Source organism: Haliotis cracherodii, unplaced genomic scaffold (genome assembly GCF_022045235.1).
Source record: "Haliotis cracherodii isolate W230 unplaced genomic scaffold, xgHalCrac1.p SCAF_8, whole genome shotgun sequence".
Taxonomy (NCBI): Eukaryota; Metazoa; Mollusca; class Gastropoda; order Lepetellida; family Haliotidae; genus Haliotis; species Haliotis cracherodii.
Genome location: NW_027266341.1, coordinates 56,664,565 through 56,689,213, shown reverse-complemented (window position 1 = coordinate 56,689,213; position 24,649 = coordinate 56,664,565). Strand labels below are relative to the sequence as shown.

The 24,649-nt window shown below is 44.1% G+C and overlaps 2 protein-coding genes across 2 annotated transcripts in view; both read right to left on the bottom strand.

Moving 5' to 3' along the window:
• The window catches only part of LOC139449959 (uncharacterized), a 30,430-nt gene extending 5,781 nt beyond the window's left edge, over window positions 1-24,649 (bottom strand). Inside the window, exons 1-13 of the mRNA XM_071231571.1 lie at window positions 24,550-24,649; window positions 15,843-15,990; window positions 15,009-15,157; window positions 13,883-14,038; window positions 13,045-13,200; window positions 12,070-12,110; window positions 11,524-11,682; window positions 9,579-9,614; window positions 8,730-8,774; window positions 7,026-7,144; window positions 3,520-3,647; window positions 2,774-3,032; window positions 919-1,165 (exon numbers count right to left, since the gene is read on the bottom strand). Coding sequence (XP_071087672.1) covers window positions 919-1,165; window positions 2,774-3,032; window positions 3,520-3,647; window positions 7,026-7,144; window positions 8,730-8,774; window positions 9,579-9,614; window positions 11,524-11,682; window positions 12,070-12,110; window positions 13,045-13,200; window positions 13,883-14,038; window positions 15,009-15,157; window positions 15,843-15,990; window positions 24,550-24,603 — 1,697 coding nt within the window. The 5' untranslated portion in view covers window positions 24,604-24,649. The remainder of the gene's footprint in view (window positions 1-918; window positions 1,166-2,773; window positions 3,033-3,519; window positions 3,648-7,025; window positions 7,145-8,729; window positions 8,775-9,578; window positions 9,615-11,523; window positions 11,683-12,069; window positions 12,111-13,044; window positions 13,201-13,882; window positions 14,039-15,008; window positions 15,158-15,842; window positions 15,991-24,549) is intronic.
• Window positions 17,063-20,803, bottom strand: LOC139450229 (uncharacterized). The gene is made up of 2 exons (XM_071231904.1): window positions 20,373-20,803; window positions 17,063-19,401 (listed from the first exon to the last, which is right to left on the bottom strand). The coding sequence occupies exons 1-2, from the start codon at window positions 20,801-20,803 to the stop codon at window positions 18,729-18,731; spliced, it is 1,104 nt and encodes a 367-aa protein (XP_071088005.1). The 3' UTR covers window positions 17,063-18,728.

The following is a 24,649-nucleotide window of genomic DNA, read 5'->3' as shown; positions in this document are numbered from 1 at the left end:
CTGCCATTCATGCTGAAGTCCATCAAGAAGCGCCGGAAGTGTTTGGGGCGGTTGATTCCTTCTGCGAACGCGTCGATCCAACTCGTCCCACAAATGCTCAATCGGGGACAAATCTGGTGACCGAGCTGGCCAAGGTAATGTCTGGATGTTGTTGTGCTATAAGAAGTCCTGACAAACACGTGCAATATGCGGTCGATCGTTGTCCTGCTGGAACTGTCCGCCATGAACGTTGACGTGAGGAAGAACGTAAGGCTGTAGGATCAAATTTCTGTAACGCACACCTGTCAATGCACCTGCCACATGCACGAGAGGCGTCCTACCACCGTGATGAATTCCGGCCCATACCATGACACTCCCGCCAAATGGGACAACCTGCTGCACACAGTTGGGGGCGTAACATTCACCCCGACGTAGACACGTGCGCGCCCATCAGCACGTGTGAGTAGGAAACGGGACTCGTCAGTAAACAGTACATTTCTCCACCTTGCACGTGCCCATCTAACCCTCTGTTGGCACCAAAGCAGACGGTCCGCCAGATGACGTGGGGTCAATACATGACGTCGAACAGGTCTTCGTGCAAAAAGTCCAGTTGATGTGAATTTTTATACCCATTCAGCAGGGGGACCTGCATGCCCAAATGCAGGATCCTGTGCTGCACGTTTTTTACAGGCGGTTGCGTTTGGATGAAGCTGTAAAATTGATCCCCAAACGCTACGTTTATATGCTTTGCACGTGTTTTGGCGAATTATAGACACATCATCTTATCTAACACTTATTTGGTTCTCATTTAATGTAATTATTTTAGATATTTGGCAAAAAGCGGTTTTACATCTATGTCAAGTTTCATTTTTTGAAGAGTATATTTGCCGTGCTTTGATGAAAGTAAAACAAAATCCTTTATCCATCTTCTAGTAATACCTTTTCCCATTGACAAAAACCACGTGTAGCCATTGAACATCTCCATATTCGTGGACCCTTGTCACTTCACCCGGAAGGAAATAGTTGTTGTCAGGGTCAGCAAGTGCCAGGATGTAGCTGCCGACCTTGAACTTGATCATCTTGGAGAAGGTTCCATAGATGTGGACGGACATCTGTTCCCCGCGCTGGCCATCCTCCCATTTCACGGTGTACCTCTGCTGACGTCCTATCTGTTTTCCAACTTTACCTAGAAAGGTAATAGTATTGTTTATCGACCACCATTTCGTTCGTGGCACTAGCTAGGATCACGAAGCATCCCAATTATCAAAATAGTACAGATACCCACATCTTATACCCTTCTGTGTCTGACGACGTCCACAGGTTGGACATCTCCTGATCGTCTCTGGTGACCTACCTTGTCTCTACGTGTGTCTGGTGACCTACCCAGTCTGTACACCCCTGACTCGTCTCTGGTGACTTACCCAGTCTGTACACCCCAGACTCGTCTCTGGTGACCTATCCTGTCTGTACACCCCTAATGTGTCAGGTGACCTATTCTGACTCGTCTCTGATGACTTACCCAGTCTGTACCACCCTGATGTGTCTGGCGAACTATTCTAACTCGTCTCCAGTGACCAACCCAGTCTGAACACCCCTGACTCGTCTCTGGTGACCTACCCAGTCTGTACACCCCTGACTCGTCTCCTGGTGACCTACCCAGTCTATACACCCCTGACTCGTCTCTGATGACTTACCCGGTCTGTACCCCCCTGACTCTTCTCCTGGTTACCTACCCAGTCTGTACACCCCTGACTCGTCTCTGGTGACCTACCCTGTCTCTACGTGTGTCTGGTGACCTACCCAGTCTATACACCCCTGACTCGTCTCTGGTGACCTACCCTGTCTGTACACCCCTGACTCGTCTCTGGTGACCTATCCAGTCTGTACACCCCTGACTCGTCTCTGGTGACCTACCCTGTCGCTACGTGTGTCTGGTGACCTACCCAGTCTGTACACCCCTGACTCGTCTCTGGTGACCTATCCTGTCTGTACACCCCTAATGTGTCAGGTGACCTATTCTGACTCGTCTCTGATGACTTACCCAGTCTGTACTACCCTGATGTGTGTGGTGACCTATTTTAACTCGTCTCTGGTGACCTACCCAATCTGTAAACCCCTGACTCGTCTCCTGGTGACCTACCCAGTCTGTACACCCCTGACCCGTCTCTGGTGACCTACCCAGTCTGTACACCCCTGACGTGTGTCTGGTGACCTACCTAGTCTGTACAACCCTGGCTCGTCTCTGATGACCAACCCAGTCTGTACACCCCTGACTCGTCTCTGGTGACCTACCCAGTCTGTACATCCCTGAGTCTTCTCCTGGTGACCTACCCAGTCTGTACACCCCTGACTCTTCTCCTGGTGACCTACCCAGTCTGTACACCCCTGACGTGTGTCTGGTGACCTACCCAGTCTGTACACCCCTGACTCTTCTCCTGGTGACCTACCCAGTCTGTACACCCCTGACTCTTCTCCTGGTGACCTACCCAGTCCGTACATCCCTTACTCTTCTCCTGGTGACCTACCCAGACTGTACATCCCTGAGTCTTCTCCTGGTGACGCACTAGTCTGTACATCCCTGAGTCTTCTCCTGGTGACCTACCCAGTCTGTACACCCCTGACTCTTCTCCTGGTGACCTACCCAGTCTGTACACCCCTGACGCGTCTCTGATGACCTACCCAGTCTGTACACCCCTGACGTGTCTTGTTCGACCTACCCAGTCTGTACACCCCTGACATGTGTCTGGTGACCTACCCAGTCTGTACACCCCGGACTCGTCTCCTGGTGACCTACCCGGTCTGTACACCCCTGACCCGTCTCTGATGACGGCCTCCTTTCCCTCCCAGTCTTTCTCTCGCTGGCGAATGTCCTCCACGTCCTTGAGATGTTTCTCCCGGTTCCTAGCAGGATACACGTTCCATTTCTCGATGTTTGTCTGATTGTTGTCATAGAACCGGACAGTCAGTTTCTGACCAATCGCTTCTATGACCCTGCCAGGGGCGTAGCTCCAGTGATATACAGGATGGGGGGCCAGCACATGGACACTGTCCCTCTGTAATAGAAAGGGAACTTACGTACTCTATGTTATACTGCATATCACATGCATGCTGCAGATCAGGCTCAAATGAAACACCCAGAAATGGCTAAGTAACGTCAAAAAGGACATTTTCAATATGGCTACCGTGGTCCAGGAGACGCTATAGCTGGGATCATTCATGCAGCCTCATCAGCACAGGCATTGTTGTCTTTGAGGAGCCGGATGGACGTGCAACCGACAAGGCAGACAATGGACAAACCGCAACGACATAAGCTCGCTTGACTTTCAATAAGGTGAGCTAAACACATAGATATCACATAGAGGCATTCGCACAACCGGAAGGACAGACATAAGACAACGTACAACGACGATACCTCACATCAGACAGATACGCATGAACGCTGCACAAAGGAATTATCACATACAGGCATACGCACACATATAAACGGCCACCTTGCATGTTACACAGGAATAACCCTTATTAAACCTGTCGAGGTATTACCTTTATAGTAGACCCAGCGTCGTAATGGTCAGTTGTCCGGATGATGTGCTTACTACTAATGACGTCACGTCGGCCTGTGACATCCTCCACATAGTAACAGTCCTTATCATGGCGCCGCACAATCTTCCCTGTTTAGATGAAGAGTGAGTGAGTTGGGTTTAACTCTGCTTTGAACAGTATTCCAGTTATATCACGGCGTGTCAGCTTCATGTGGTAGAAAACCCCGAAGTGATGCAGGTCACAGACGTTTACCACTTTGGTGAAGCCTACGGCCATCTGGGCGAATCTGGGATTCAAACACAAGATCCTAGGATTCTGGCATGCCTAAGGGACGCAACTCTGCTATGCGACGTTTCAGTACAGATGACAGTATCTTTATCAAGTGGGTAGGAAATGGTTAAATAGCAAAGATTACATATACACAGAGATTAACAATAGTATCAAGAAGGATTGCAAAATGACAAGGCATGAAGTTTGATGATGACGTACATAGCTTAACAAAAGCAGCAAGCAGGATGGAAAAATGACGACAAGGGATGAAGCTTGAAGATGAAGCACAGAGATTAACAAAAGCTTCAAGCAGGATGGCAAAATGACGACAAGGGATGATGCTTGAAGATGAAGTACAGAGATTAACAAAAGCATCAAGCAGGATGGCAAAATGACGACAAGGGATGAATGAAGCTTGAAGATGAAGTACAGAGATTAACAAAAGCATCAAGCAGGATGGCAAAATGACGACAAGAGATGAATGAAGCTTGATGATGAAGTACAGAGATTAACAAAAGCATCAAGCAGGATGGCAAAATGACGACAAGGCATGAAGCTTGATGATGACGAACAGAGATTAACAAAAGCATCAAGCAGGATGGAAAAATGACGACAAGGCATGAAGCTTGATGATGAAGTACAGAGATTAACAAAAGCATCAAGCAGGATGGCAAAATGACGACAAAGGATGAAGCTTGAAGATGAAGTACAGAGATTAACAAAACCGCAAGCAGGATGGCAAAATGACGACAAGGCATGAAGCTTGAAGATGAAGTACAGAGATTAACAAAAGCTTCAAGCAGGATGGCAAAATGACGACAAGGGATGAAGCTTGATGATGAAGTACAGAGATTAACAAAAGCATCAATCAGGATGGCAAAATGACGACAAGGGATGAATGAAGCTTGAAGATGAAGTACAGAGATTAACAAAAGCATCAAGCAGGATGGAAAAATGACGACAAGGCATGAATGAAGCTTGATGATGAAGTACAGAGATTAACAAAAGCATCAAGCAGGATGGCAAAATGACGACAAGGCATGAAGCTTGATGATGACGCACAGAGATTAACAAAAGCATCAAGCAGGATGGCAAAATGACGACAAGGGATGAAGCTTGAGGATGAAGTACAGAGATTAACAAAAGCATCAAGCAGGATGGCAAAATGACGACAAGGCATGAAGCTTGAAGATGAAGTACAGAGATTAACAAAACCGCAAGCAGGATGGCAAAATGACGACAAGGCATGAAGCTTGAAGATGAAGTACAGAGATTAACAAAAGCATCAAGCAGGATGACAAAATGACGACAAGGGATGAAGCTTGATGATGAAGTACAGAGATTAACAAAAGCATCAATCAGGATGGCAAAATGACGACAAGGGATGAATGAAGCTTGAAGATGAAGTACAGAGATTAACAAAAGCATCAAGCAGTATGGCAAAATGACGACAAGGGATGAATGAAGCTTGATGATGAAGTACAGAGATTAACAAAAGCATCAAGCAGGATGGCAAAATGACGACAAGGCATGAAGCTTGATGATGACGCACAGAGATTAACAAAAGCATCAAGCAGGATGGCAAAATGACGACAAGGGATGAAGCTTGAGGATGAAGTACAGAGATTAACAAAAGCATCAAGCAGGATGGCAAAATGACGACAAGGCATGAAGCTTGAAGATGAAGTACAGAGATTAGCAAAACCGCAAGCAGGATGGCAAAATGACGACAAGGCATGAAGCTTGAAGATGAAGTACAGAGATTAACAAAAGCATCAAGCAGGATGACAAAATGACGACAAGGGATGAAGCTTGAGGATGAAGTACAGAGATTAACAAAAGCATCAAGCAGGATGGCAAAATGACGACAAGGGATGAATGAAGCTTGAAGATGAAGTACAGAGATTAACAAAAGCATCAAGCAGGATGGAAAAATGACAACAAGGGATGAGGCTTGAAGATGAAGTACAGAGATTAACAAAAGCATCAAGCAGGATGGCAAAATGACGACAAGGGATGAATGAAGCTTGAAGATGAAGTACAGAGATTAACAAAAACATCAAGCAGGATGGCAAAATGACGACAAGGCATGAAAGTGGAGGATGAAGCACAGACATTAACAAAAGCATCAAGGTAGGATGGAAAAATGACGACAAGGCATGAAGCTTGAGGAAGAAGCACAGAGATTAACAACAGCATCAAGCAAGATGGCAAAATGACGACAAGGGATGAAGTGTGAAGATGAAGCATGTAACAACACGATTGTGATAAGGTGATATTAAGATTCAACGGCTAAAAGCGAGTGAGTGAGTGGGTATGGTTTAACGCCGCTCTTAGCAGTACTCCCCCAGTATCACAGCAGGGGACACCAGAAATGGGCGTCCCACATATAATCATTAAGGGAATCGAACCCGGGTCATCTGTGTGACGAGCGAACGCTATAACCACTAGGCTATCCCACCAACCCTCGGCAGCTTATAAATGATACCTGACTATTGCAAATAATTGATTTTTCTTTCTGTATTAATACGTTCTCCGATATGCCGATAGTTGCAATGAAAACAATATGGTAATGACAAAACGAGGCCTAACTAAAAATACAGAGGAGAATTGTATGCTGCTTTCTGCAATATCGCTGCACCATATTTACAAATACACCCAGATGAGGATTCGAACTGAGACATTCTGTTTCAGGGTAAAAGGCACCTCCACTATGTTTCCCAAACGTGTTGAAATCAGAACTAGTATCCCTTAATGATAATATAATTATACAAATGAAATTTAAAGTATTTTCTGTTCCTGAGTAGAAAGAAGCCAATTAGGAGTGTATATGTTTCTGTATATGGTGATCATCAATATATATTTATGTTAATAGTATGATAAACGAAAAAAAGGATGAGTTTTTGCTTCACCTTTTCAAAAAATATGTCATAAAATAACATAAACAGCCGGACTAATAATCTGATGGAATTGAGATGAAGCATGCAGCATTTTTTATGCTTATGGCATAAATAACAAGTTCACACACAAAAAAGTTAATTTTATTTCACTATTTGACGACAAAACCTATAAACCTAAAAGTTCACCTTTTACTTTAAAATATGTATATATTTTTAAGATTTCATGTTTTACAGAAATTGAATCTGAATAGAATAATGGTTATAGCTTATCTCACGCTGATGCCGCAATGGAGCTAACTGTTTGCTGACACCAATCCTAACAGCCATGCTTCATACCTTTGTAGTACCATCGGTCATCCTCCCAACGGGCCAGAACTACCTCATCATCATAAAAGGTTGGATCAAGTACGACAATTGACGGTTCACTGGTTTGTACTTGTTTGTGGTTTTGGATCCTGGAACAAATGATATATTTTTAGAACATGAAATATTTTTAAAGAGACAATCAGTCCAAATATCCCCACTAAATCTTATCACGATGGGTGAAAATGTCCAAGGAATTATTGACATTAATGTGACACCTCGCATCCTCCATCGTTTTTATTTCTCTGATTCTGGTCTGTATCCTTCTTGTTTGTTTGTTTGTTTGTTGTTTAGCACCACACTCAGCTATATGACGGCGGTCTGTAAATAATCGAGTCTGGACCAGTGATTGACATTGTCTGCGCAATTGGGATACGATGACATGCATCAACCAAGTCAGCGAGCCTGACCACCCGATCTCGTTAGTCGCCTCTTAGGACAAGCATAGTCGCCTTTTACGGCAAGCATCGGTTGCTGAAGACCGATTCAAATCAGGATCTTCACGGGTCCTGTATTCTGCAACATAACAGCAAACGAGAACAAAAAAATACAACATTGTTGTACCTCACTACTAGACAGCGCTTTAGACATGTGGGTATTGGTATGACTGGATGGTAAAAACAATAGATACACAAGGCCGTTTTAAACATGCTTTAACACATACCTTACACGACATGTACGTTCAGAAATGGTATTTTGCTCACTCGTTTTCTAATCAGACAACCCATTATTTCGATATCAAATGTACCAGTACCATCGAGCAACAGACTGAGATCAATTTCGTGGAAACAATTACTCAAAGACTAATATTTTCTTGCCCCCCATATTCATAAGTTCTACATTCTAATGACAAATGACAGATATATGATTATCAGAAATTTAACAATGTACATCTTTGAAGAATTTGAAGATATCGAAACAGCGTTAATAGTGTGTCTACTGTATATGTCACAGTCAAATAGACGCCTTCTACTAGTTATTATATAATAGACCTATAGCTTCTTCAGTATTATGAATAAGTCGTGATTGAGAAATAACTTTAAACAGTGCTATAAATAGTTTATTTCACACCTGTTTTCCTCTGTCGTTTGATTTTGTCGGGTCTTTGTAATTATCCTGCAACATGAAAAAAACCACCATAAAGCATAAAGATTACTTAATTAGGTCGTCAGTAGAAAGTAATAGAATAAAATATATAGGAATTGTTGAGTTCAAAACATCATGCGTTAGTTAGCAAACGATCATTATCTGTGTCGCACAAACTTGAAGTATAGTTTCTATTATCAAGGCCTAGATACGTCTCGACTTACCGGTCAGTTTGAACCGTTATGTCCCGTGTGGGAGATCTGCAACACAACACATAGAATTATACACCTATAGGATGAAGGATAAAGGATGAAGGACGAAAGTTAAGCATCACCTCTTCTTCATTTTCACATATCTCGAATTTCAATTTGTAAATATCTAATAGGACATATCTACATAGGTCATTGATTTCATTTTCTAATGACAAATGACAGATATGTGATTATCAGAAATTTAGCAATGTGACTATATGTCACAGTCAAATGGACGCCTTCTACTAGTTATTATATAATAGACCTATAACTTCTTCAGTATTATGAATAAGTCCTGATTGAGAACTTTAAACAGTGCTATAAATAGTTTATTTCACACCTGTTTTCCTCTGTCGTTTGATTTTGTCGGGTCTCTGTAATTATCCTGCAACATGAAAAAAAAACCATAAGGCATAATGATTACTTAATTAGGTCTTCAGTAGAAAGTAATAGAATAAAATAAATAGGAATTGTTGAGTTCAAAACATCATGCGTTAGTTAGCAAACGATCATTATCTGTGTCGCACAAACTTGAAGTATATTTTCTATTATCAAGGCCTAGATACGTCTCGACGTACCGGTCAGTTTGAACCGTTCTGTCCCGTGTGGGAGATCTGCAACACAACACAACATGTAGAATTATACACCTAAAGGATGAAGGATAAAGGATGAAGGATGAAAGTTAAGCATCACATCTTCTTCATTTTCACATATCTCGAATTTCAATTTGTAAATATCTAATTGGACATATCTACATATGTCATTGATTTGATTTTCACAAATGACGCACTACAACATTAATCATACGACTTTGATACTTCACAGCAAACTAGTCAGGTTTAGAAACATTTATTAGACCTGACTTACTGAGTGGATGAGTGAGAGAGTATGGATTAGCACCGCTTTGAACAGTATCATATACCACGGCCTCTCAGCATGGTGTGAAGGGAAGTCCGAAATTATACGGGTCTTAGACGTTTACCACTTTGGCGAAACTCACGATCTCGGGTGCCGTGCTATCAACCCTAGAAATATGACCAAGTTAAATATGGGATATGTAATAGAATAAAATAGATAGGAATTGTTGAGTTCAAGACAGCATGCGTTAGTTAGCAAACGATCATTATCTGTGTCGCACAAACTTGAAGTATATTTTCTATTATCAAGGCCTAGATACGTCTCCACGTACCGGTCAGTTTGAACCGTTATGTCCCGTGTGGGAGATCTGCAACACAACACATACATGTAGAATTATACACCTATAGGATGAAGGATAAAGGATGAAGGAGGAAAGTTAAGCATCACCTCTTCTTCATTTTCACATATCTCGCATTTCAATTTGTAAATATCTAATTGGACATATCTACATAGGTCATTGATTCATTTTCACAAATGACGCACTACAACATTAATCATACAACTTTGATACTTCACAGCAAACTAGTCAGGTTTAGAAACATTCATGAGACCTGACTTACTGAGTGGGTGAGTGAGAGAGTATGGATTAGCACCGCTTTGAACAGTATCATATACCACGGCCTCTCAGCATGGTGTGAAGGAAAGTCCGAAATTATACGGGTCTTAGAGGTTTACCACTTTGGAGAAACTCCTAAACGGCTACAACCTTTATAGGTGAGGTGAAATTGGGTTTAACGTCGCGTTCAAGATTATTGCACTTATATAGCGACGTGCATGTACGTGTGTGTGTGTGTGTGTGTGTGTCTGCTTGTACTAGTCCGGACTGATGCCGATTTATAGTGCTAACCCACTGAGATACCATGCCGCAGTTGAACATGAATACCCCACTGACTCCGAGCCGACCAGTCCTTGTTTTAGCCCCTTAATGCCGAGCGCCAGATAGGGTAACAAAAAGTACCATCTTTGAACGTCTTTTGGTATGACGCGACCGGGGATCGAACCCCGGACCTTCCGCTCTCCGGGCGGACGCTCTATCACTAGACCACGGAGGCGGTCGAAGGAAAGAATAACTAAATATATTAATAAATGTAATCGTCACATCTCCTAAACGGCTACAACCTTTATAAAAGAAATGGAAGTGTTTCCAGCCTAATTGCAAAATTAAATCATGAAGGGCATACAATGGTAAATAAGAAAGTATTAAATAGGCCGTCGTGGCACATACTGTTGCTCATCACGTGCATTGAAAGCGAGCCGACCCATCAGAAGAAGACAAATAATATACATCAGTTCTCAGTATTATCCCATTTGGTAGATCAGTTTTGGGGATTTGAGATAATGTGTTGTCCCGACATAGTGAACAAAGCGACCAATAATGAGTGCAGATGATAGTTACTATAGCAGAAACTTATAATCACTATAATTTACATAAAGGTTCAATAGTTAAAAATAATTTCATTTTAATCAAAAGCTCTTTATCCATATGCAGTGATTTATTCTGTGTCAGCATCGATCTACGCAATTGTGATACTATGCGATGCATCAACCAAGTCAGCGAGCCTCACCACTCGATCCCGTTAGTCGCCTCTTATGACAAGCATAGTCGCCTTTTACGACAAGCATGGTTGCTAAATCGTCACTGGATAAGAGGGGCCGCATCATAGCAAGGGGTCATAAAAGAGTAAAATATCAAATACGTGATATCACATCAGAAATGTATGTATCAGAAACAACTGATTAGTTTCAAAAATAACATTTTTAATCTGGCTGCTGTAGCGGATTCTGTGATCAGACTAAGAGGATCATCGTTCTGAAGTTTCAGCTTCGTTGTTTTTTGTTTAACGCCACACTCGACAATATCTTAACTATATGGTGGCGACTTGAACATAATCGTGTCCCAAGCAATAGAGAAAGATGGCACGCAATGGACTAAGTCACCGAATCTGACCTCCAGATCCATTTAGACGGCTCGTACGACCATGCAGCACGTGTTGTTGGGGACCTGTTCTAAACTGGAATGCTCAAAGGCCGTATGGTTTCCAAGGAGATGTCGCACATACTTATCATTAAACCGGGGTGAAGGAATGGTCGGGATCAGATGACGTTTTACCCCCTTTGACATAAACTCACGTAAACCTTCAGTTGGGATGAGGTAAAATAGGTTTGTTTTCTCACACACATCGTCACATTTATGATGAAGACAAGATGATGGTTACCTGGAAGGAAGAGGTGGAGAAGGAGCTGGAGAAGGCTTCGATGAAGAGTTTTGAGAAGGCAGTGGAGAAGACGGAAGAGGTGGAGAAGGAGCTGGAGAAGGCTTCGATGAAGAGTTTTGAGAAGACAGTGAAGAAGACGAAGGATTCCTCTCACGGATCCTTTAAACAAACATGAAGCACGTGTCGATATTATCGTTTCAGAGAGTCGGTGAGTATGGTTTTACGCCGCTTTTAGCAAGATTCCAGAAATATCACGGCGGGGGACACCAGAAATGGGCTTCACACAATGTACCCATGTCGGGAATCGGACCCGGGTCTTCGGCGTGACAAGCGAACGCTTTAACCACTAGGCTACCCGACCGATCCTTTTATCGTTTCAAATGTATAATAGAAACATTGGAATGTTTAAATGTACCTTATGAACAGATTCAGTTTATGACAATGAAACCAGGTGTGTATATAATACCAGGATAGACCATGGTGATGCATGTATTGTGTCATCCCACTATAGTGTCGAGAGAGATGGTCCACACTATTGCTACTCACACTACTTCAAACTTGATACAATCCCCAGCGTGTATCTTGTACTGTAAACATAGAAAATATATTTGTCACCCAGGGATTCAATGTCAATCATGTATCTTCTTTTACTGGAGGGCCACAGGTTTATAGTATGCATTACAATTCAATGGTGGCGGTTGGTTATTAATTACGTTGTTTTGCTTAACACTGCATGACAGACATACATAGATAAGCTGTGTAACATACAGACCTGTGGACATTACTGTTTTAAATTTTCATATATTGTGGTTTACACGGATAATATCGTAATTGGGGCAAATAAGAAGGAAATGATACACATCTTCGACACATCTCAACTTACACATTTACTACCCTCTAAAATCTTTGCTTATAATAGCAATGAGTGATTTGTCTGGTCCATACTCGACTATTTACAGGCCGCCGTCATAGAGCTATAAATACACATCTTCATGAACTTGTTTGAAATGTTTAACTAAATATGTGTATAAATATCAGTGAGTGAGTGAGTTGGGTTTAACGCCGCTTTTAACAGTACAGTAAACTACGGTTATAACGAACTCGAAGGGCCTACTAATATTAGTTCGTTATAACCGTAGTTCGTTATAAGCATATATACAGCATAACTACAGCAAATAGTCGGGACCCAAAAAGTGAGTTCGTTATATCCGTCAGTTCGTTATAAGCATGTTCGTTTTAACCGAGGTTTACTGTATTCCAGCCATATCGCGGCGTGTCAGCTTAATTTGGGAGGAAGGCCCGAAGTGATGCAGGTCTCAGACGTTTACCACTTCGGTGAAACCCACGAGCACGGTTATGGTGCTGACAAACCTAGAAACATAATCGGGGCGAACCGGGATTCGAACCCACAATCATAGGTTTCTGGCGTGCCCAAGGGACGCAGAGCACAGCGACTGGGCCACCTGTGCCCCCAGTATAAATATCAAGCAAAATAACAAGATCCTCATTCAGTATAAATACCTTCATGTCCTCCCGTTTCAAATCTATGAAATACGCAAATGAGTCTTTAATTGGTGTATTCCATTGTCCTTTCTGACGTTTGATGAACCAGAAGAAGAACCCTCTATCATCCGGTTCTCCCACAACACGTGCAAGATGGCGTGACAGCTCCTTTAACTAGAGGTTAAAGCCTTTGTTATTTAAACGTGTATGTTTTCTGAAACGTGAAAATGTTATTATCTGTTACGAACTTTAATCAAACCTGTCGATAATCAAACATCCCAATGATCCCTCTCTGACCTAACACTCTCGTTTCACCGACCACCTAACACATTAGTTAACCAATCCTCTTAACCCCAGTAACTGAACTCTCCCCCCCCCCCCCCCCCCCCCCGTAACCAACAACATTGCTTCACATTCCTCCATGTCAACCAACACCTTCGTTGAACAAATCCATCAACTTTATCCCAAAACTTTTGCCAGACAGACCCTATAAACGAACAATCATCTTACACTAGCACCTCTATGATCAACCCTCTCTCTTCACAGACCCCTTGTATCCAAAAACTCTACATCATCAGCACCTCTCTAAGCTAAAACCCTTGCTAAACCGAACCCCCTGTGTAACCAAACCCCATCCAACTCTACATACACCTCTATATACGAGACAGGTTGGTTTCTGTTACAGTGATCAGTCCCAGAGTTTATATTTGTTTCAAAAACGGAATTATATTATACTGGTTGTATAATAAAAAGAAACAGTACACAGAAAGAGTATATATTTCGTTTACAGTCATCAGTAAAAAATGCAAATATTGATCTTGTTGCTGGTTGCATAATTTAGTGAACACAGAAACACCTTTGTGAAAGGTTCCTTGTCAGGGAGATCCAGGTGTATTGCAATGACAGCAGGGTAGAGCGGTGACCCCCGTCGGAGACGTTCCACCCTCGCCCGCCCCTCGTGAAGGAAGACACCGTCTCGGGTATTCACGTTAACAAGAGGATACGGAATCTCCTGTAATGAAATGTTAATCAGACATTCAGTCCATCAACACGTGGTTTTGTTTGTTTGTCTGTTGTTTAACGTCGCACTCAGCAATATTCCAGCCATATGACGGCGGTCTGTAAATATTCGAGATTGGACCAGACAATCCAGGGATGACATCATGAGCATCGATCCACGCAATTGGGATACGATGACATTCACCAACCAATCCCGTGAGTCGATTCTTTCGACATGCATAGTCGCCTTTTACGGCAAGCATGGGTTGCTGAAGACCTGAAATGACCCGGATCTAGGGATGAACTCATGAGCATCGATCCACGCAATTGGGATACGATGACATTCACCAACCAATCCCGTTAGTCGATTCTTTCGACAAGCATAGTCGCCTTTTACGGCAAGCATGGGTTGCTGAAGACCCGGATCTTCACGGGTGTCAACATTTGGCGTTAGGGTGCATTCACACTCGGGAACTAGTAGCTCGAACATGTGGTAGGTTTTTGGACCAACTTAAGTTGCACGTAATTCGACGTATACACGGAGACGAAGTCCAAGACCACACGCTACCATGTGTTTAATGCAAAAAAGATGAACTGTTCAAGTTGGACATCTTGAATGATGTGTGTCAGATTAAACTAAACGCCGACGTATTTCTGTTGGGAACCCACCATTTAATATTCTGGGGTGGGGGCGTTGGGATGGGGTCTAGAGGGGGGCTGGTAGTGGTAGTTGTTGTTGGTAGTGTTTTAAAGAGACCCTGCAATTGTTTACGAACATGTTACCGTTCACAACACATCTTTTTTCAGGACTCCAGCATGCCAAGAGTAAATTGTTGTTGTTGTTGTTGATGATAAAATCTGATGACAAATAATTAAGTTCCAGATCTTTTTTAAAGTAATCACTATTTTCGAAGATATCCTAAACATTTATTTATTCACCCCAAACCTTCTTAATCAACACCTGTTAAGCAGTATGTACCTACCACTGTGCACGGGCGTCTGATCCTGTTTGTGAGGTGGATGCCATGAGAATGTCCGGTCGTGATGTTAATGTCCCGTGTGTTCCCACTGCTGCGGGTTGTCCCTTCCCTTGTGTTGACATTGATGTTCAGCAACCAGTTGGGTACGCTTGCTGAAGTCATAACATTGGTGGGATTATTTACTAACCTGTTTGAGACTTTGGTCATTCGTCAACAGACATCTTAACTCTGGTGAGTTATTTACATCAAGTGTGTCACGATAGGTCAATCGTATGCAGACATCTCAACTCAATCATTTGAGTTATTTACATCAAGTGTGTCACGCAAGGTCAATCGTATACACACATCTTAACTCAATCATTTGAGTTATTTACAAACAAGTGTGTCACGCAAGGTCAATCGTATACACACATCTTAACTCAATCATTTGAGTTATTTACAAACAAGTGTGTCACGCAAGGTCAATCGTATACACACATCTTAACTCAATCATTTGAGTTATTTACAAACAAGTGTGTCACGCAAGGTCAATCGTATGCACACATCTTAACTCAATCATTTGAGTTATTTACAAACAAGTGTGTCACGCTAGGTCAATCGTCATCACACCTCATAACTCAGTCATTTGAGTTATTCACAAACAAGTGTGTCACGCTAGGCCAATCATACCCACACAGATCTTTCGGTGTACTTGTCAAAGAGTATCTGTTCCTGTTGTCAAATTGTTGATTTGCATTAAGTTTCTCTTAACTTTTTTACACCATACATTTACACTGGCAGTATTTGTTCCGGGTAGAACTAATTCCATGTGGAATGGTTCATCGTTGACATACTTACAGACCGCCCACCGTCTTCTCTTCTGCAGATCACGCCAGACATCCAGTCCCCATACCCGATCCCCGTCTCCATGACTTCGTCCGCCCCGACACCCTCGGTTTGTGGTGGCCTGGATGTCATTGCCAGCTAGATAGTAGTCTGTATAGATCTGTTCGGTGAAAACAACAAAACATGATTCTTGTGACAATAACAGCCTTGGAGTGAGTGACCGTGCGATTTAAGGTCGATTTGGACAGTTTGTCAGTGATATCAAGGTATATGTTGACTTACCGTATTTCCTCTATTAGACGCCCGGGCTTCTATTTATTTCGGACAAGCCTTTGACCCGGCGTCAATTAGAGGCCCGGCGTGTATTGGAGGCCCGGCTTCTATTAATACCCCCATTTCACTATCATTATGTAATTTAGTTCCCAAAAAGGGATCATTAATTGTATCAATTGATCGACACGGCGTCTATTAGAGGCCCGGCTTCTATTTTTTGCACTGAACAATTGACCCGGCTTCTTTTAGAGGCGGTAATCATGTTTATGTTGGACCCGTGAAAATCCGGGGTCGAAAGGTCTTCGGCAACCCATGATTGCCATAAAAGGCTACTATGCTTCTCGTAAGAGGCGACTAACGGGATCTGGTGGTCAGGCTCGCTGACTTGGTTAATCGATTGCGTGGATCGATGCTCATGATGTCATTCGCTGGATTGTCTGGTCCATATTCGGTTATTTACAGACCGCCGTCATATAGCTGGAATATTGCTGAGTGCGGCGTTAAACAACAAACAAACACATGTTTATGTTGGGGGATGATCCAAGTGATGATGATCTTAGATGAATGGTACTTTAGTAAAACCAACGAGCGAGGAAGCGGTGCTGGAAGACCAAGCATTATGTAAAGAATAAAACACGACTTTGTGGTTTTGGTCTCTTACCAAGGGACCGAGCTTCTGAAAGCGGTGTCACTGCTCTAAATGCACGATGTGGGTCACGTGCAAATACCGGTCCAGTCACATGACAAGGAGCACGTGGCATTTCAAGCTACGATAGATATGTCATAGCGACTGATTTATGACTACCATTGTCTGCAGTACATTTGACTTCAAGGGCAATTTACCCTGTAGCCATGTCTCCATAACTTAATTGTCATTACGTTTTAGGCGCTAATCCCCGTTGTTAATCCTCACCAACATTTCATTGTTTTGTGCCACAAACCACATGAAATGTATTACATAGCAGGAAGTTTTATTATATACAGATATTTACATAAACATTTGGCACAACATGGGGGCTGCCTCGGTTGCCTAAGAGACCCTGGGGTCGAAGTGACCCGGGTTGACACCCTGGGGTCGTGGAGACCCGGGTAAGATAACAATGTCCTGGGGTATTATGGACCCGGACTGTGTAGCTGTGAGAGGGATATGCCGGTCCTGGGGTCCGATGACCCGGACGATCCCTAGAGTTAAGCTAGTACTGGTCGTGCTGACCGGACAGTACCGAAATAGCGTAAGTTCTTTGGGGGCCACAAGCCTTCCATGCTCTGAGTATGGAGTGGCTTATGACGCCGAGGCAGCCCCAGGAGATAAGGTATCTACACAATATATATATATATATATATAGGTAGCCTGATAAACCGCCATGGAATGGACGCCAATACATGAGTACTAGCGAATGCACAACGAACCACGTTCGTGATGCTCGTGAATACCTTAAGCCATGAAAGACAGGAGGAGCTATGGGGTGGCTGGAGGGTAACGCAGTTGAGTGGCTTACGACAATGTAGAAAGTAGCCTCGTGCGGGGCTGCAGGGTTAATAAAGGTAAACACTGTGACGTCATGTCCGTCTTACTGGGCATGCGCAGACTGTTTAGAAGTGCATTGTGGGATGTAATTACTGTAACATGATCCAGACGGCATAAACAACACGTTCGGACGACAGAGTTCAGAAATCGTGTTGAATATAAACGTAATGAGGTGATTGACCTGTAATAGGTATATTAAATATGAACGCGTAAGTACTGTTGTTGTTGCACAAACTAAAATATCCAATTACCATTTTGTGCCACAAACCACATGAAATGTATTACATAGCAGGAAGTTTTATTATATACAGATATTTACATAAACATTTGGCACAACATGGGGGCTGCCTCGGTTGCCTAAGAGACCCTGGGGTCGAAGTGACCCGGGTTGACACCCTGGGGTCGTGGAGACCCGGGTAAGATAACAATGTCCTGGGGTATTATGGACCCGGACTGTGTAGCTGTGAGAGGGATATGCCGGTCCTGGGGTCCGATGACCCGGACGATCCCTAGAGTTAAGCTAGTACTGGTCGTGCTGACCGGACAGTACCGAAATAGCGTAAGTTCTTTGGGGGCCACAAGCCTTCCATGCTCTGAGTATGGAGTGGCTTATGACGCCCAAACGAGGTTAGCAACCGAGAGCCCCCAAAGAATTAATATAGGTAAATAACATGAATATGGTACTTAATGATGGTGACACATAGCCTTGTGGGCTTGCCCTAAGGTGGAGTCGGACGTTCTGATATACTTGGCGTAACAGTCCGACGTCCACCTGCCCATAGTCTTAATGAGGTGATCCTCGATGTGCACGGTGGCCGCCGTGGTAGCTGCTCCTATCCGGAATGAGTGCCCGGAGTAGTCGGCGGAGTTGTAGCCAGTCAACGTGAGGACCCTATCTAACCATGACAAAAACACAGTCCTGGATATTGGTAGATAGTCCCGACTGACGAACAGCGGATCCTGGTATGCAGCCCTGCACTGCGTTCTAATGGAATACAGTTTTGACAAGGCCGAGTAGGGACATGTCATAGTGTCAGTAGCGAATAAGGCAATGCGAACGCCTAGTCGGAAGGGATCAGTCTTAGACACTTTTAAGGTTATAACGCATGTTCTTTATGGTGTACAAAACTAATGTCGCTCATAGTTATGTTCCTACTGGGATCAAAGTTGGCTGAACATGTGAGTTCACCGCATCTCAAGAATCCGAAGAACGCTGCAAGACACATACATTCCATTACCAAATCGTTGAAAGGACCGAACACGCCATCCCTGAGCCGCTTGATGATGTTACGTAGCACATGGTAAGTGATGGGGAGTCTCTTCCTCCGCTCTGGTGTGTGGGCCCGTTTGTATCCTCTGAGTAGAGTTTGAATCCGATTTAGGGCGCCGGTGGAGACATCGTCAAACAGTGTCCTGATGCCCGCTTGTAGGTACGTAAATCTGATTCCCGCCAGATAGGTCTTCACGGTGTCATGTGAGAGTTTGAGGAAGCCGAAACAATGTGCAAGAAAGTACTGCAGGTAGGCGTCGTTAACTGGTGGCAGGCCGCTGCTGGCACCCAGTGTGGTGAACAAACTGAACTTTAACATGAACTTTAGGTAGCACTGAAATCCTGTAGAATATGCTGTTCTTGTTTGTCGACTGATCGCAGCTGACCACAGGGTGTCCAGGTGACGATTCAGGTCCACATCACTTGTGAGCTGGGTGGGCAAGGCGTTGGATGGAGGTCTGCGTGGGGCGCCAGGGCTCGGAATTTCCTGAACTGCAAACGGGAAAGTGCATCAGCAATGTTATTTTGTACGCCTGGAACATGTTCAGCTAACACAATAAAGTTATTTACAGCTGCTTGCCATGTAAGGGTCCGCATCAGAGCCATAATGTCCATACATTTTGATCTACCCTTTTTGATAATACCCACAGTAGCTATATTGTCACAATGAAACAGTACTCTCTTCCGTGTCCAATGTCGTCCCCAGAGAATGGCCGACACCACAATAGGATAAAGTTCCAACCAAGCAATTGATTGTGCTGAGTCTCGACTGTTTATAACGTCCTTAGGCCACGCCTGGGCGAACCATGCCCCATCAAAATATCCCCCGTGTCCTACACTTCCCGCTGCATCCGTATACAGATTGAGATCCGGAGCTGATGTGATATGGTCGTCATGGAAAAACGAGATGCCATTCCACTGGTTCAGAAATTTTCTCCACATGTGCATCTCTATCCGACATTGCTTAGATATTCTGATATGATGATGCAACTTGACCACAGTGGTCGACAGTCGAATCAGGTAAGATAGGAATGATCTGCCTGGTACCACCACTCGACAAGCATAGTTTAAATGCCCTAACAAAGACAGCAAATCTCTCTTCGTACACTTCGTCCGAGTAGAAAATGATGTTAACATATCCGCTATCCTTGTCAACTTGTTCTCTGGCAACCGCGCCGTCATCGAGACTGAGTCCAAGATAATGCCCAGGTATTCTAAACAAGTTACCGGTCCTTCAGTCTTGTGAACAGCGAGTGGAATTTGTAGTTTGTCGAACAAGGTTAAGATGGCATCCATCGTTGTGCTAGCTTCATAACCGGGAGGATCAATAGTCAGGAAATCATCTAACAGATGCAGAATGTTTTTAACGCCGTAGTTGTATTGCAATATCCAGCAAACTGCTTGTGATAGGGTATCGAAAATCTTTGGACTGGATCTGCACCCGAACGCCAATCTAGTGTAGAAGTAGTACCTATCGTCCCATCGGAAACCAAAGAACGGCCAGTACCTGGGGTGCAGCGGAATCTGTTTGAATGCGTCGGTAATGTCCACCTTACACATTTGTGCACCATGTCCCAGTTGCTTAATAACTGAAATAGCATAGTCTATGGTCACATACGAGAGTGAAGCAGATTCTTTACTAATGAGATCATTGATACTTGCGGTGTGTTCCAAGTTATGAGGGGCTGACAGATCAAGGATTAGCCTCTTCTTGCCCGAGTACTTGCCCGTGGCAACTCCTAAGGGGTTAATTCTGTACACAGGGTATGGAGCCCGCTGGAAAGGTCCGATAACGTATCCTTTAACAACTTCTGTTTGCACTGCCTTAGTCACAACTATGGGATCCAATGTAGCACTACGATTGTTGTTACATTCCGTTGTTGACTGTGGAACCTCCGACATTAAGGGGTCGAATCCATGTTGCAAGCCGTTGACGAGATATGTAGCAAATGGAGGATGGGGATGAGAGGCGAGTTCTGCCTGTATAGCCTGAACGTTGATGGGAGTGAGTTGTACTGTTAAGGTGCCTGCGTCCTCTTCTCCGGTTATATCCGGGAAAGTTAGTCAAACTTGGTTGTCCCGTCTCGATTTGGGAGCCTTGGCGCAAGTTGCCTGTCCGTGGTTTGGGGCATGACAATTGAGACATACATGAAGGTATGCACAGTTCACTCTCACACAGCCCTGGTGATTGAAATTATTGCAGACCTCCCTTCCGTTTGACCTAACTCTAGGTCGTCCCCTGGTGTCGTTTTTGTCCGTCGCCCCCATCCTGTCGGAGCTGCCACTTCGGTCCGAGAACGGGGTAGGCCTAACTGTATCAGTACGTCGCTCAGGACACAAGTCTGTACCATGGGTGATGCTGTGGCAAATTGCACACGATCTGGAACGGCGCCCCGAAGAACACAGCCCGTACAGACGTGTGTCCCTCATATCCCAGCGAATGCTGCAACCTTGTTCTGCGTAGGACGCCACTCTGGCAGCAAATAACTTGTGGTAGTCGTAGTGCGCAGAGCCCCCATACAACGTAGCCAGTTCGATGACAGTTTGCTCGTGTCCATCCAATTGTTTCCGTTTGGCGTTATTGATGTCACACAGAATGTCCTTGTAAATGCCAAAGGCCTGTATAAATTCTGCTAGTGTAAGAGTGCGATTTAGCCTAGCATCCTCCTTTAAATGATACACATTGCCATCGTACTCGGCCATTCTAGCGTCTAGCGTGTCTTGATTAGGTATCAATAGCAAGGCCAGGTTACAGTACTTGCCGTCTTTAATCTTCTTCTTGAGCGCCGGCGCGACTGTGTGGATGTGGGGCAACGAGTCTGACGGCAAATCATGGCTGAGTTGATCCGGTAGGCTTGTAGCTGCGTACTCGGTGGTCACTGCGTTATGGCTGGTCATGTTGGCTATCATGTGTTTCAGCTCTGCAAGTTCGCGTTGTAGACTGGCAACACTAACAGGTGACACGGAATTGGTAACATCGTCCCTGAAGTCCGAAACAACGCTGTAAGGTAGCGTGGTCCCGCTAACGAGGGCATCTGGGTTCCTGTGCTGTATGCTGGCTTCGACCACCCCCGGCCGTGTGGCCGCCGGAGACAAAATGGCACTCGGGTCGTAGCTGTCCGACGAGGTCACCGTCGCTGCTGCTGGCCGTTGTTGTTGGTTTTCTTGGAACAGCTGCAACAAGCTTTTCCTAGGCCAATTATTTGGAACCCTCACGCCTCGCTCTGCCAGTTGTTTGCGTAGCTGGGCCACGGTCAGATACGGTTGACTGCTGATTGTCCCTGTAGTACGGCTGGCACTGGCAGCAATGGCGCGGGGTTCGAGGCTATCCGGATTTTCTTCAGGCTGTGCGGAGTCGAGAACATTAACCCGATTGCGCTGACTTCTGGCTCGTCTATGTCTCCGCTCCGCCATTATTAATCTTGGTTCGCTGCGTATCGCAAAACCTGAGATCGGATGGCTTGACTGGACTCGTGATTTAGCACCGAAGCAGATGAGATTAACGCAGTTGAGTGGCTTACGACAATGTAGAAAGTAGCCTCGTGCGGGGCTGCAGGGTTAATAAAGGTAAACACTGTGACGTCATGTCCGTCTTACTGGGCATGCACAGACTGTTTAGAAGTGCATTGTGGGATGTAATTACTGTAACATGATCCAGACGGCATAAACAACACGTTCGGACAACAGAGTTCAGAAATCGTGTTGAATATAAACGTAATGAGGTGATTGACCTGTAATAGGTATATTAAATATGAACGCGTAAGTACTGTTGTTGTTGCACAAACTAAAATATCCAATTACCATATTTTGACTGTCAGTCAGCCTGGACTACCATATCATTTGCCTTTAACTACTGCATTTTATAGTATGGCATTTATTGCCTTAATTGATCATCCCCTGGACTGTGTCGGTTAATCACCCCCAATTGTCCAATGTCCAAAGCAACGTCATTTGTGTCTTTGTCTGTCCATTTTTGTTCATTACTATATATGTGCTACCATTACACAGTTACTGGGGTGTTAGTCAGGCTTGGTATTCCGAGTGCTGGCATAGGGACGACCTCGAGCAGGATATGCTGCTCGTAGGAAACGCCCTGAGGTGAGCTGGAGCTCCGCTCACCTCTTGTACGCCTGAGCTGGAAAGTCTGCTCATTGCTGTGTTTGTGTTGTCAGAGCAGGTATTCCGCTCATTGTGCAATTGTTGTTTATTGTTTACATGTTGTGCATAAAGCGTTCCGGGACAGTGATGTCGATTTTTTCCTTTATTCCCCCAAGAGCTAATTCCCCTTCAACATGCGCGTTGACAGATATATCACTCAGATCAGAAAACTCTCCGACGGAAAGGGTATGTTTTACTAACCAGGTCCCAACCCGAGGGTTTTACAATCTCGTCCAAGACCGAAGATGAGTGTTTTATCTGTCTTATAAACCGTCAAAATAATTCAGTCCTGAATTGTGACGTAATCTTGCGCATTATCGAGGCGTGACTCAAAGTGTTTCTATACAGCGATGCGCGGTATAAGGGGAGATACTACAGTGAAGCGGTGTCACTGCTATTAATCCATGCACGGGGTGCTTTTTGCATGAATTTAATGTTCATGCACAGCTCACAACTTGGATGTTTGCTTGTTGGTAACACGATACTAGGGCTGGGACGAGTCCAAATTTACTACCCGGGTACCCACACCCCTATTACCCTACCCTACCCGGGTACCCGCTGTTGGTATCAAGAGATAGATACAAATTGTCCGATTGAGAATAGTTTGACGGTAGCCCTGGCAGACTTTTTAGATACACCTATAAAACGATGTGGTCATGCATACACTGAAGTTCACTAAAGTTTTAGCTTTGTTCAAACATATTTAAGTTCGAAGGAACGTGTTCATAGTCATGAAGAAATGCGAACATTAGAGACTTAAATTTGTCGTGTAACCATTTAGTTATGTTGTGATTTTTTTTGTCATGAAACAATATATCACGTGACTAACCACGGGTCCGGGTAGTCCTGTGGGTATCCGTCCCAGTCCTAACTCTATCACATGCTTTTTAATGTAAACAGCACACAATGATTGTCAGCTCATAAAAAAACACTTTTTTTAAACCGTAAATAACACTAATGCAATGCCGCGGCTTGCTGAAAATCAACGTCGACGAGCCGTGGGCATGGTGTCAACTGGAATGACGCATAAACGAATATGTTTATCGATTCAACATCAACAACACAACCATAATTTGGTTAGTGCATCTACGAAATCGATTAAAAAAACTGCCACGTTAACAGCCATAACAGTTAAAACATGATCATATCAAACTTAATTGACGAATGACCCAGTGTTTGCGGAGTCACGTCCCTTGGTCACACCAGGATTCACTGACCGTGGTTTTGAAAACCCTATTCGCCACCGTTATGATCCTTGGTTTGTCAGGACCATAATCGTGGTGCTAACGAATTTCACGACAATGGCAAATGTCTACGACACCCGCTGCTTTAGGCTTCCCTCATATGACACTACTGCTCAGAGCTGCTTTAAAGTCGGCTCACTAATTCACCCTTGCATTAAATGCCATGCTACTTTGTTGATGGTGACCACGGATAACATACTCTACTCTGGATACAAAACACGGGAACTATTCCACAAGAATACTCACTGGCGTTCTCGAGTGCGTCCATACAGCATGGGAGTACAGTCTGACATCCACCATAATGTAGTAGTCTGTGATCAGTTTATGTCCCCGTTAAGAACGCTCA